The sequence below is a fragment of the Fusarium pseudograminearum genome, chromosome 1 (genome assembly GCF_000303195.2).
Source record: "Fusarium pseudograminearum CS3096 chromosome 1, whole genome shotgun sequence".
Lineage (NCBI taxonomy): Eukaryota > Fungi > Ascomycota > Sordariomycetes > Hypocreales > Nectriaceae > Fusarium > Fusarium pseudograminearum.
Window position 1 is genome coordinate 9387074 of NC_031951.1, and position 14065 is coordinate 9401138.

The window sequence follows — 14065 nt, forward strand, 5'->3', positions numbered from 1 at the left end:
GGTAGTCTCATGTGATGGCTGGCAAAGGTGCATGCCACAGTCCGATACAAATGCTACATTGTCTCTGTAGTTGTGTTCCTGATAACATGGAATGTGTGTTGTAATCAATTAAAGCTCTTGCAATCCGTCCATTTTGGTAGCTCATAGTCGAGCAGCAGTGCGACTTCGATCTGAACAGCCGCTTGACATGATGATAAAATTCCGTAGCTCGTAAACGATACCATTTCGAGCCACGGAGCATCGCCAACGAAGTGGTCCGAAGCCAGAAACCCTGCATAAAATGGGTTTGCACTCTTCGGGTCGAACCGCCTTGGTGGTGTTACTATGTCAGCCTGAACTCGATACTCCACACTCAAGACAAGCAAGAGGTCATCTCCACACGTGGATGTGTTCCGGGGATATTGGGATAGCCCATTCCAGAAGTGCGGGGTGAAAGTGCAACGAGTTGGCCGACGGATTAGATCGTGGAGGACCTTCTTCCGTACTGTCCCAAAGCGTAACGCGGCTTTGCCTTTGGTGGCTCGATAGTCAACGCGATGCAATACAGTTGCAAGGGCATATGGCTGATTAGCATATTCGAGTTAGCAGCATCATGTGGTGCTGATGAAGCGTAGTTCATTTCCGAAATCCGTTCTTGTTAGGGGTAGAATGAGGTTGTCATAGCTTGCTTGGAGAGTAGGGAAGCAGGCACAGTAAGTCATCAAGTCGCCACACGTGACCTTTACCTCAACATCAATACGACTCCTGCAGTCTGACAGACCACTCAATCATATTATGCTGACTTATTGTCCATTGAGACATCGCTTCAGTTCAAGAGTAACCGAATATATTTCAGCATGCAATAGTATCCAGAGAGGTATCACTGGCACCCCTTGAAACACCACCTATATTCGTGAATACTACAAGGATGCAAGCATAATTCGATGGTCTCTCCCTGTCTCCTCCATCCGTCTAGCAATTATCAACGACAAAAAGTATCGTTCGCTTGAAGAATCCCAATCCTCCCTAGACGCCGTATAATCATCCCTTCCAATTCCACCGCCCCCAAAAAAGCTTTTGCTCGCGAAAACGAAGACTCCCAAATGTTACTGGCTATCAGCATCATGCTTCGCCACTATCTCTCTCCTAGCACTCTGATAACAGGGCATATCCCATTCCATTAGGTCGTTATGTGAGGGGCCAGGGACTACTTTCGGCTCGCCCGTCCATTGCTCTTACACGGCGCATTGCGGGTTTCTTCAGGTGAGAGTTTGAGGTTTTTACCGGTTGGTTTTGCTCCTCTGAGGTTTCCTAAACCACGCGGACGTCTGGAAGATGGAGGTTTTTGCTCTGGCGAGGTAGTCTCTGATCACGCTCGTAAAGGTAGCCACAGTTGGCACACAAAGTCTGAGTAAAGTTAGCGACGAACTAGTAAACCCATCTTGACAAGTTAAACTTACCCTTGGACCTGCTGGGCCGTCCCTGACAGCCCAAACGCTTGTGCCCCATATCCTGCAGTGCATACACCTCCACTGGAACCTCTCTTGGTCTGTCAGAGCACCACCTCCTCCCCCGTAGCCACCAACATCAGGTGTGCCTCGCCCTCCAGGTGTACCGCCCCGTCCAAGCGGGCTCAAGCTTCGGAAACGACGCTTCTTCTTAGATCGTTCGCCCCGACCCATTCTCTCTTCCTCAACCTCCATCGGTGCCCCAAAAGGTGTGCCTCCAAGCATACCTGTTGTAGAGCTGAACCGTGCCGTCTCACGGCGCAACCGACGAACCTCACGTTCGCGGTCACCTTCTCTCTTCTCAATCTCTTCTTTACTGAGGAATTCCACCTTGGGCTCCCAATCATCGCCGAGATGTTCCGGTTCGTATCTCCAACCAGCCTCCGAACCGTGAGCGGCATCGTTTGGCAGTTCTTGCTGTAGGCCACCCCATCCGGCAACTAGACCACCTGCCTCACATGCTTCCTTCTTCAGCCGCAGTACAGCCTCATATATGGCATGGGTCATGGCCGGGATCCACTCTCCTGTCAATCCAAGATCCGTACAAGTAACCTTGGCAAATGCCTCAGCAGTGCCAGGGGGGTGTAAAAGAGACCACTCAAACTTGTCAGTGTAGAGCATAGACGCTAGATTAAGACTCAAATTGATGATGCATCGGTAGGTATCGTCGGGGTTGTAGTCGTCTGAATCGGGAAGTATCGGTGTTGCCTCTGCGGTGACATCAGGAGCTTGAGTTTGTGAAGGAGTTACCGCACCTCCTGTCTGCGCTGGTGTGTCAGGCCGAGAAGGGCCACGGATGGCGGACGCTGGAGAATCATCCCGAGACTTGAGCGCAAAGCTTGGTCGTGGCGTCAACGCGGTCGTTGTAGGTTGCGGGGCAGAGGCGGCTTGCTGATCGCTATGGAACAAAGGGTGCAGAGCGACGCCCGAGTATTCTTCGAGCTGTGTCCGGATTTGCTTGCTGATCTCAGCGATGGCGGCTTGTCGATTTGGCAGATCCAGATCCTGCACCAATGTCTGGGCAAATTGGTCGGTCGAGATGAGCGTTTCATGAAGATTCCAGCAAAAAATATCTCGAAGCTTATAAGGCACCGTCGCCTCCTGTTGACGGTACTGAGGGAGTGAGGTGTCCACATTGTTAGGGTTTGGCGTTGGATATGGAGCTGGGGGGATGAACGCAGGAACATCCAGATCGATTCGAATCGGAATCAGAGTAAGAGGGAGTGTTTCTTGAATGGCGTTCTGCTGATCGCTCCGAAGCAACCTATGCTTTGCGATCCAATCACGCCAGATGCCCTGCACCTCGACTGGCTCCTTAGTATCTTTGCCAACCTTGTCGGCAAGGTCTTGTCTGCTGGCCGAGTCTTCCTTGCGCAAGCTTCGTAGTCCTGTTGGTCGTCGACGCGGGTCGTCGCTATCGTCTTCCAAGTCGTCATAACCATCTTCGGCATAATTGATGATGGTCGTTCCTCGTTTAGTGGTCCTCGAAACCGGGCCGGCGGGCGCGCTGCTCGGCAGAACAGGCGTGAGAAGGGAGTTGTTGTAAGCGCGAAGTCGCGGCGCATAACTCGATAAGAACGCTTGAGGCTTTGATCGTTCCATTGTGTGTGTTACAGGACCTCGACGGTCATCTCATGCCGCGGAAAAGGGAGCTAGACCAACACGTGAAGAGCCTTCTATGGCTATTGTTCCCGTACGCTTTGGAGCTGAGACCCTGGTACAAATGACAATATTCACGCGACAATAGCGATAATTGTGCTACAGTTAAGAGGTGTGTGAGATGTGGATGGTTCGTGCCTGTCGTGATGGCTTCAAGGCTCGGTGCTTGATGGAGTCGCGAACTAGGGACCTTTTTCTTAATCGCGTCGCTCGCTGTTCCACAAGTTTGCTGTAGAGTGCACAGACCATGCTGAAGCCGTGATGATTATGTAACCCTGCCGTAGACTACCCTGCATCCAACTTCCTCCCTTCAAGTTGCCATAAATGCATGTGAATAAAAAGAAGTAGCGAGCATGCAAGCAAAGGTGATTTGATCTCTTTAGTACCATAAAAACTCATATTGATAGTAGACTGTTTGTAATTCAATAAACATTAATTATGTTGTTACTGATTATGATTTCCATTCTTCGCCCGAGTCCCCTGCCATAAAAGCCAATTCAATTCGAGTCATAGTTGCCCGAGTCTCAACACACAAGTGATCAGCTTAGTCTTCTGAACCAGAGAATTCAAGCTTGGCCTCTTCCTCTGAGTCCTCTGAGCCCTCAATGGGGGTGAACTTGAAAGGTGTTGGGACATAAATAGGGTGACCCCAGTGATGGGCCCAAGATGTCTTCGGCTTTGGTGGTGTTCGAAGACTGTATTGTCAGCGGCCTTGTATTGACTAGGTGGTATCAGCTAGGATTCACTTACCCGTGCCCAAAGAAGCACACGTCGTAAAACTTGCACTTTTTTTCTCCATCATCGGAGTGAGTATTAAACGCTTTGCCGCACCCCACGTATTCTGCAATGGACGCCATGCACGCATCTACTTACCTGTTAGACCCAGCAAGTCCGAGAACTTTAGCAAGACTTACCGTGGTTGGTTTTGGTTTCTTCGCCAGGCTCCGCTTCCCATTTGTGAAGCCAATTACCCACCGCGCTTTGTAGAGTAGCTTCGAACGATTGTCCCACGCAATCTGTCGCTGTTTCTTCCTCATATATGGCTTCTCCTGATACTGGATACTGAGCTAACGAGTAACCGTGTGGGACTTCTCCTTCAGCAAGTTTATCGGCCCAAGATTGAGCAGATTGTGCAAGAGATGCATCCCAGGTGAGATCATGGAGTCCTGCTGCCCGGCGTGCCTCATTGAGATGTCTGACGCTAATCTCAATATCATTCTGGGGTGAAACAGCCCAGGGGTAACCCGAGGAGATCATGGCCAAAGAGGCCAAGAAAATGGCGCGGAGCATGTTGTTTGTAACAAAGAAACCTGTCGGAAAGAAATGGTAATGGTTGAGCACGAAGATGTGTTGGGGGTGATTTGACAGTGACGATGATCGTGTAATGACTGGTGAATAGCGGGAATTAATGAATGCGAGAAATGCAGCCAAGATGAATATGGTTGAAGTAGCTGGGATAATTGAGAGAATGATGAAGAAGAGAGACTGCAGAGGAACTAGCCCATCCACGAAGAGATCCTGACGTTCATTGTAAGGAAGTAACTACGATACACTGGTGGACTGGCGAGGAAGGAGCGATGTCATTGGAGTTTGGCGTAAATCACCAACACCTCAAAAGCGCCTCCCCATTTGAGGTATCGCGACTTCCTCGGTATCCATTCCATATACAAATCATCCATCCTCGTGCAATGCCTCAAAATGTTGGCAAGTTCATCCGTGTAAGTGACAGGGTCGATGTGATTCGTCAACCTTCCATAGCTTCTCTTTTAAGCTGTCGGGCCCACAAATGACGTCTCACAACCAAGACCCTTCTTTCTTCAATTAAAAACATTTCATCTAAATCAACTCCGACGTCGCCATCACCTTCCAACTCCATTAAAACCATACAAGATGGCCTCAAGAGCACCTTCTATCGCCCCTGCAGTTCTGCGACAACTGCGTTCTCAACCACAGCGCCTCTCTTCTTTCCTGCAGACCCCTCTTGCCCGCTCAGTCGCAAACCTAAATCTGAACCAACAGTCCTTCCGCGCAGCGCACAATATTCCCAGGCCATCTCCCCGAACATACGCCAAGCCGAAATCCGAGCAGGCGAACGTGGGCGAATCGGCCAAGAGCGAAGGCGAAAGGCCAGAGATCAAACCCACGCATTACCAACTGTCATTTACCTGCGTTCCCTGCGGCCATCGCTCCCACCACAACGTTTCCAAGCAAGGCTACCACTACGGATCTACGCTTATCACATGTCCTAGTTGTCGCAATAGACATGTTATCAGTGACCACCTTCATATCTTTGGCGATAAACCATTTACCATTGAGGAACTTATGAAGAAAAAGGGTCAGCTTGTCAAGCGGGGCACCCTGGGCGAAGATGGCGATATCGAATTCTGGCCAGAGAACTCTCTCCCAGGAAGTAATGAATTCAAGAAGAACGAGAGCTCAGAATGATTGGAAGTGTTGGCGGGTACAGGATAGAGTTAAAAACAAGACAGTGTTGTACGATATTGTAGGAGCATTGGGTGGCGTCGAGATACCCTCCTCTTCAGACAGGAATGATCATTATTATAGTCACGAGCCTAATAGATGGCCGTGTTTTCTTTTCATACTTGACATACAAATGACTTTTACTATGGATCCGTATAACAACGCCAGGAAACACACATCTTGTCCAATTCTACAATTCCGTAACGCCCGTTGATGCAACACCATCAATGTTTTACCATCGCTTGAACGACTGCCTCATATCCTTCTGCTCCTTCGACCGTGTCTTGATGCGAGACTTGTTCTTTTCAAACTTCTTCCTCTTGTCCCGTCCATACTTCTCCGGCTTTATAATCGCATCGATCTTCCTCTTGCTTGATCGTTCCTCTCGCTTCTTCCTCACTTCTTCTCTAATGGCGAGCAACTGCTTAGAGTATTCAGAAGTGCCAAACTTCTTCTGCAGAGACTCCATAAGAATCTGTGCACGTGTCTTGAGAGCCTCGTGCTTTGTCTTGAAGAGCTCATCGTTCGAGAAAGGAGGGGCAATGGAGGGGTCAGTGAGGTTATGGAGTGGCACAAGGATGGTCTTGAATGATGGCCGAAGACGTTCCAATGAAGATCTGCGGCAAACAGTCTCCAGAAGCTCCATGGCAGCCACCTTTGGTGTAATGGCCACAGCCCTGGGAGGAATCTCCCTTCGAAGGACGCGAGAGATTTGTCTGAACATATGATCAAGGTCCGTCTTTCGCTCGCTCGTCTCCTTATCTTCCTCGCCCTGGTCTTCATCCTCTTCATCCTCCTCTTCTCCGTTACCCTCAGGGAGACGAGGGGCCAAGAAAGCAAGCACCTGGACAGCTTCCACTCCTAGCTTCTCATCAATGTCGCGAGTTGCCAGGACACCCAGTCCAAGTCTGACCAGGTTCTGTACCTTTGGCAAATCGAGCGTCAGACCATGGCTGCCCTCTACTGGCTCGCCAACGGTTACGTCACCAGCTTGCTGGGCAAAGTCTGCCAAGTAGGAGCTTGTCAAACCGATAGACGATATCTTGACTGAAGGTTCTTGGTGTGATAGACATCTGACAATGTTAGACCACATCTCTTCGCTGTCGCTTGCCATGATCTTTTCTGGGAACACAGCCAGAGCAGCACGAATAACTCCAAGGGCCGCATCGACGAGCTCTCCATCGACTTCTCGAATGTCCTCGTTCTCGATAACGCCGTTGATCTTCTCAAGAACAAGTTTGAAATCCTTCTTATTCTTCGATGCGTTTTCACTGGATTCGAGGTAGAAACCAAAAACTTGGAAAGCGAGTTTAAGCACTGCCTCGTTTCCGTCCTGATCCAGCCATGTTCGTACAAGTCCAAGGAAGGTTTGAGTTCGCTCCTTGTCGGCCTTGCGGAAGATCTCCCTGAGAAGGCCTGTGGCTGAAAGGCGGCACTTCTCACTGTCGTCGTTGGCAAGGACAAAGAAGAGGGGGAGGAAACAGGTGGAGGAAATCTCTTGAACAAAGTCGTCAGACGACTTCATGAGGAGCAAGTGAACGATTTCCATAACGGATAGACGGCCGCCCTCTCGTTCGTACTTGAGGTTGGCAACGATAAAGTTGAGCTGCTTAGCCCACCTAGCCTTCTTCTGAGGATATTCACGAACGAACTGGAAGAATGCGCCTCGGGCAAGATCACGAGTATCCTTGTCATCGTTGGTGATCATGACAGAGCCAACGTAGTCCATAATGTCGTAGACGGCAGCAGTTTCGATGCGTCGGTCCAGCACCGATCGCAGGAAGTTGAACGTGACGTGGCGGTAAAGAGGCTCAGTGAGATCATCCTTCAATTTGGTGAGAAGCATATCGATCGCTGCGTCCTTGACAGGAATGTCGCGACGATCCCGAAGAACAACAGCCAGCATCTTGAGTGCTGCTTGAGCCACCTCGGTAGTAGTAGAGACTGACATGGAAATACTCTTGGTTGCTTCCTTGACTGCGACCTTGTACAGCCTCGATCCCTCATCATCAATGAATGGCACCTTGACAATGACAGCCAGCAATCGGAATGTAGAGATCTTGACCTCGTCCTCCCCACCAACTATGGCATCACCAAGGATGGGAATAAATCCAGAGATATTGCCAGGAGTGCGCAAGCTGTCATGCTTTTTCAGGATGGCCCTCAGAATATCAACTGCGAAACGAATCAGCTTGTATGTGTGCTTGGTCGTTTTGCCTCGGTCGCCGCTCTTCTTGGCGCCCTTCTGGACTAGGTACTTCTTGACTCGAGGGTCGAGCTTCTCTTCAACTTCGGGCTTTTGCGAGTTGTAGACATCTTGAATGACCTCGTAGCAGAAGACCAGTGTGTCACGGCTTTCGGCGGCAGGGTTTTGCAGAAGGCCAGATGTTATGCGCGACATCAAAGTATCGAGTTTGCGAACCATTTTGAGATCGACCTTCTGCATCAGAAGTGCTCGCAACGGCTTCACCAAGTCAATAAGACGACCGACCGTGGCATTCTTGGCGATCAGCTCCATTGAGTCCTGACTCTTACTGCTCTTAATCTCCTTGGTCTGGGTCGTGTATCCCTCAGCGTCCTTTTCTTGACCAATGACACCGAAGATATCATCCATGACAACTGTCACGACGAAGTTGAGACAGTAATCCAAGTCGCCAGGGGCGCAGCTGGGGACAATAGCGACCAAAATAGAATGCATGGTGTATGAAAGTACGTGAAGCTGGTATCCTCTGGTCAAAGCACCTCGCAGCTCCTTGAGAAGGAACCCAAAGTAAGACGAGCCCAGATTGACGGCTATCTTTACCAGTGTGTCTCGAGCCATGTCTCGGGCCTCTATAGACTTGCTGCGGAGGATGTGACTGATATCGGTCAAAACACCAGCAAGCTTCTGATCCATCTGATCCTGAGGCAACAACTTCAAGAGTCTGACGATGATGACACCAACCGGCACACGGTAACTGACTTCTGACTCGTCCTTCTCGTGAAGGTGCTTGACCAGTGTAGGCAAGAAGAAGTTGGTGACGTCAACACTTAGCTTTTCTGCCTTTGGGATTGTGAGAGGGAGTCTGGTGGTACTTGACGAAGACACATCGATCTGGTCCACATCCATACGCTCTTCGGAATCGTTTTCGGCTGCATCGACAAGTGCGTCGGCAACCTTGCTCAAGAGACGGATTGTCAGCTTTTGTTGTTCAGGCTTGGCCTCAACATAACCAATGTATCGTTGAAGGGTAGTGCGGTAATGCTTCCAGTGCAAAGAACTTGCGAGGTTGCCGATGGCAATGATCGCCTGGGCACCAAGACCATGATCATCAACTCCATCGGCACGGCCAAAGATAAAGTGTTCGAGAAGCGGGATGAAGAACTGGGCCAAGTTTTGGCTTCCAAATTCCTTCTGCTTGTTGGCGGCCTCGAGAATATGCAGAGCCTCCAGCTGTCGTGCTGTCGCAGGGCTCAGAATGTTGAAGAAGAATGTCAGCTCAGAACTCTCTTCGTTTCGGTCGTTCAACAATGCACTGAGATCAGCAATGGGCTCCCATTCGGGCATAGTTGACAAAAGATGACCCATTACTCGGAGGTACTCTCGCCGAGAAGTGTCAGATGGCTCACGAGCACCTGCGTAAAGCGCAGGCATAATGACGCCTCGGAGCTGGGCATCAAACTTCTCCTTGGATTCTTCGGACGTGCAAGCTGCCGCATCTCCAATAAATCGGCGCAGTCCGTCGGCGGAGTTGGAGGACAGAATACCAAACTCGGCATCATCTCGAATATGGAAGATAAGGTTGTGAAGCAAGGGCAGCCACTGCTTAGGAGTCAATGAGACCTCTCGATCACTAGAGATTGAACTGTAGGCAGCTAGGCGTGCATCGTAATCGAGCTCATCGATACGCCCTTCTTTGAAGGAGTTAAGGGCTGCGCACAATTCGGCAACCTCCCGAAGGTTGTTATCTTTTCCAGCGATAGCCAGCAGCGCTCTTGACAGGGACTGTCGGTTCTCGCGGTCTTTGAAGTAGCTGAAAAGAGACGAAATTGTGTCATATACATCGTCAAGTAGTGACTGGTTGTCAAAGGCGCTAGAACCTGCGACATACTGCTCCACAATGAGCAAGATTCTGCCCTTGAGTTTGGGGCTAACTCTTCGAGGTGGCTGGTTGAGGAGGAAGATGGCAATTTTGATAACGGCCTGGACATCTTCGGCATCCTGAATAATGGGAGACATTACCAGGATCGTCTCTACACAAGCTTCCATAAGATCATTGCTGATGCCAGACATGTCCAGAACATTGGATATCTGTGCCAGGATTGCTTTAGAGTTGGACTCGAGAAGCTCTGCCTTGATAACTTCGTTGAACTCGCACTCCTGCGCAGGCGCAGTTGCAAGCTTAACCAAGTTGCGAACAATTCCCAGAACATGAATTTTGACTGCATCCTTACCCTTCTGGATTGACAAACATTCGATGACCTTGGGAAGAATACCCTCGGGAATCTTGTCGTGTGGCGCAAAGAAAAGGGCAATTCTGGGGAGGACAGACCAAGTAGCAAAGAGCTGAAGCATACCAGAAACTCCTTGTGTTGTCTCGCTGGGTAAGTTTTCCAATCTTGGTGCCACAACATCTTCGAGAATGACATCTTGATAGGGGGTCCATTGGAAAGACTGGGCGTTTTGGAAAAGCGCAATCAGACACTTCAGACCAGTGGACCGGATGACCCTCAAAAGAGACTGTGTGCTGGCTTTTTCTTCCTCTTCTTCAGGGGCATCCTCTGGGTCTGCGCCCTGACCGCTAAGTTGTCGGCAGGCAAAGACAAGACAGTACAAAACAGCATTGAGGAGTGTCTCCAGATAAGGTGTAGCGTTGGTACCGAGCTCTGAAATAACGGAAGAAATCATGTTGAGGAAACCAAGTTGCTTTCGGACGGGGAGAAGGGGCTCCTCGAAGATCTTCTTCGAGGCACCAACGACCTTAACATCTTTCAGCTTACCAGTGGCAATGTCCAAAAAGCTACCCATGTCTTCGACACTAAGGTTTCGTAGAACAGCAAGTCGGGTGGCTTGGAGGCCATGCCGGCCGCTTGCTGCACCCTTCTTGGATATAGTGCGACCATAAAGCAATCGGAGGAGAACGGGCATCAACTCAGCTCTATGCTCCGGCTTGATGGCGGTGTCGTCTTGAAGGAAGACTGTAAGCTCGTTCTTGAATCGGGCCTCATCCAAGAGGAACTCCAAGTTCTCTTTGTAAGTCTTGATTGCCTCCTGTTTCCAAGCAAGGATTGCCTTGAGGGTAACCTTTTGGACCTCGGCATCACCATTCTCCATAAGCTGCAAGAGTGCAGTGTAGACTTGCTCGTGCTCATAAAGCACACGAGGGTTGATGAACTGAGAGAAGACGCCGAGCATGGCTTTGCGGTCTGCGAGAGACCAAGTGGCTCCCTCAGAAGTACCTTGACCTTCGATCGACTCAGGGGTTCGATCTTCACTTGCCCAGGCGAGAAAGTGTGGGACAAGTTGACGAGACCTCCTCTCCGCGATAAAGGGGATGGCGTTAAACACTTTAAGCGCGCGGGATCTAGCGTTGCCAGCAGTTATCTCGGCAGTCCGTTGCTTTTCATCAAAGCTCTGCAACATCAGCTCATCTGGGTGGTCGATTGACTCTTCGACCTGACCTGCGGCCTCCTCCAGTCTGCTTACGTTTGTGCATTCAAAGTCGGACACAAACGCGCGACGAGAATTGTGGGTTTCAGGCTGGGAGGCACCCCACCGGGATGAAGGAACCTTTAGCCAGCGGAAAGCAACTTCACAGACTGCCTCCTCTCCGGCCTTGGTCTCTGCGATTTGCTTCATAGTCTCAACCGAATCATCCCATACAGGAGACAGCTTCACCGTAAGCATACCGAATAGGAAAGCAGGCACAGCTCGTTGCAGCCAAGAGTTGTCCTCAAATGAAGCGTAGTTATGGCCCAACTTGCGAAGGAGCATGGCAATCGTTCTTGTATGCGAGAGAGCCAACGGGGTCTCTTCGACTTCTATCATGGTCTCGACGGTGTTGAAGCTGTCCGTTGCCAAGTTAAGCGCCTTGAGTAGATTCAAAGATGCCAAACGGAGTTCGTGTGAAGGGGAGCTCAAGTTTTCGATCAAAGACTTGGCAACTGGGTCCTCCTCAGTAGATGAACTGTCACTACTCGTGCTATCTTGTCGTCGAGCAGACTCGTTGCTCTGTAGGATTTCTTCGTAGGCGAGATATGCATGCAAGAAGCTGATAGATTGAGAAAATCGAGGAACGGCTGCACGCAGGAGCGGGCTCAAGGTTATGTCGACAGAGCCAGCAGCCTTGCTCATACGCAAGTAGGCGTGGAATCCCTGTCCAACAATAAAATGAACCTCATCCGATGCTAGGGTAGAAGAGGGCCGCAGCGCGAGCTTTAGCTTTCGAAGCAGAAGTTCGGCGATCTTAGCATTTGTCGATGGGTGAACTGTTGTGAGTTCAAGAATCTGAAGCAGTGCAGAGTACTTGGGTAAACATCTATCCCGCCAAACTTGAGGATCCTTGTTATAGGGGCCGCGTTCGGGGAAAGGCGAGATCTCTAAGCGTTCAAACTTGGAGACAATCTGGCCCTGCCACCCCTGTGACATCCTGCAGCTGTCCTTCTCGCCGGCCGGGGGGAAAGCGCCGTTCTCGATCATCTTTGGCAAGAGAACGCAAAGCATGTCTTCATTGGACTCTTCAGACCAATGGTTCGCAATAAATCTAGCACAGTTAGTCGAAGCCTCAAAACAACCGAATCTCGGTGGCTTTACCTTTGGAAATCGGCACGGAACAAGCTTCCAAATCGCTGGGCATCCAGCTCGCAGAAGTAGGAACAGAACGGAATGAACCATTTCATGAATGGCTCCCTGCTCAGAGATTGAACAAGAGGATTAATATGGGGTATCAAAGCATCGATAGGTGCGTGGTGCCAGACAATCGCAACGCTGGCCATGACAAACTTCCAGACAGCGGTTGAGGCGTCCTGTGGTGCTGCTTCTGTAACACTGGAAAGCAACTCGACAAAGTTCTTGATAAGAGGCGACCATTCACGGATTCGGTATCCTTTTCGAACACCGGCCATGGTTCCGTATATCCTAATGAGGGGTACAACTTGCCATTGACGTTCTGCAGGGGCTGTCCGCTCCATGTTGGCTCGGATTGCCTCATGGACTCCATCTGCGAAATCCCCAAAAGTCTCGGCAGTCGCATGATGTGTAACACTGGTCAATACACCACAAACAACGTCTGTCCAGGTCGCATCCTCGCTGAGGGATCGCTCCTCTTCCGGAATAGCGTCAACCAGTGCCGCGAAGATGGCTGGGGCAGTGGAATGGATGATATTATCAGTTCCCTTAATAGCCTCGGCAAACATGTTCATCAATCCATCCTTATACAGGATGAACTGGCGGTCGCCCTTTACGCTCAGAAGATCGTCCCGAGCGCATTCAACTAGGCGCTTTAGAGCTGTCTCGCGTTGTGAAGGGGCGGCTGCCTTTTTAACCAAGAAACTCAGTGCTTCAGCTGCGAATCGGGCAATATGAGGAGGATGTCGTGACTTTCCGAGTAGTGGCGCCATAACTTTGAAGGTAGGTCGCAAGTCAGGAACAAGCAGTTTGGAAAGGTACTTGAATAAAAAGGCGAGGGATCCAAACGTCCACTCGATAACGTCGGCATCCTGGGGCTTGGCCGCGATAGCCACGATTAATTCCAAACTTCTACCATAATGCTTCTCGAATCGAACTCCCAAGTCGTGAGAGAAAGCGGTAAGAAGGTCCAGTAGCGGTTCTAGAGCTTCCTTGTCCTGTCCTGCTATAAAGTCGGCCAAAAAGTCTGCAATCCGTTGCTCGTGGTAGAGAAGCTGTGGCAAGCTCTCACAAAGAGGCCAGACCTTCGTCTTGAAAGCAGAGAAGGGCTTCGAGACATTAAGCTCTCCCCATTTTTGCAATCCGGTCTGAAAGTAGGATGTCGTGGTGGAAAGGTCTTCGGTATCGAGGTCATGACGGCGAACTTTTCGTAGAGGTTGAAGTGAATTAAATTTTGAAATTTTAGTAGTAAAAGATTCCCACCGGTGATTCTTTTGATGGGGTGTTGAGTTCTTATTCTTCCGCGCCTTTGTGATGCGCCCTGACGAGTTGGCCGGCATCTTGGGCGGTTTTGTTTTGTTTGTAAAGAACTTGGGAAAATGAAGGTCCAAGTCTTTGCGAAAAAGAGCTTCTTCACATCCATACCGCGAAAAGATGTCCCCGCCAAAACTTTTTTTATCGGTTGATAAGCGGCAAAACCGATAAGGCAGCACTAATGCAAGAAGCCCCACATCCGCCAATCACACTCGCGCCGCATTCCCTTATCTATTATAGCACTCTAACGCGTGCTCCTGTATACTTTCATCATAGCTTCTTTCATTCACAATCCCTT

At 50.1% G+C, this 14065-nt stretch overlaps 4 protein-coding genes across 4 annotated transcripts; 1 reads left to right on the forward strand and 3 right to left on the reverse strand.

Annotated features, from left to right (window-relative positions):
* Positions 1 to 1290: 1290 nt before the first annotated feature.
* FPSE_03139 (uncharacterized protein) lies at positions 1291 to 3089 on the reverse strand (the record flags this gene model as incomplete). The annotated part of the gene is made up of 2 exons (XM_009256258.1): positions 1291 to 1386; positions 1440 to 3089. 2 exons carry the CDS (start codon positions 3087 to 3089, stop codon positions 1291 to 1293), a joined length of 1746 nt encoding a protein of 581 aa, XP_009254533.1.
* Positions 3090 to 3690: 601 nt separating this feature from the next.
* Positions 3691 to 4436, reverse strand: FPSE_03140 (uncharacterized protein; the record flags this gene model as incomplete). Its single annotated transcript, XM_009256259.1, has 3 exons — positions 3691 to 3841; positions 3897 to 4011; positions 4061 to 4436. The coding sequence occupies 3 exons, from the start codon at positions 4434 to 4436 to the stop codon at positions 3691 to 3693; spliced, it is 642 nt and encodes a 213-aa protein (XP_009254534.1).
* Positions 4437 to 5036: 600 nt separating this feature from the next.
* On the forward strand, positions 5037 to 5591 carry FPSE_03141 (uncharacterized protein; the record flags this gene model as incomplete). The annotated part of the gene is made up of 1 exon (XM_009256260.1): positions 5037 to 5591. One exon carries the CDS (start codon positions 5037 to 5039, stop codon positions 5589 to 5591), a length of 555 nt encoding a protein of 184 aa, XP_009254535.1.
* A 268-nt stretch (positions 5592 to 5859) lies between these two features.
* Positions 5860 to 13793, reverse strand: FPSE_03142 (uncharacterized protein; the record flags this gene model as incomplete). The annotated part of the gene is made up of 2 exons (XM_009256261.1): positions 5860 to 12370; positions 12421 to 13793. 2 exons carry the CDS (start codon positions 13791 to 13793, stop codon positions 5860 to 5862), a joined length of 7884 nt encoding a protein of 2627 aa, XP_009254536.1.
* Between the last annotated feature and the right edge of the window lie 272 nt (positions 13794 to 14065).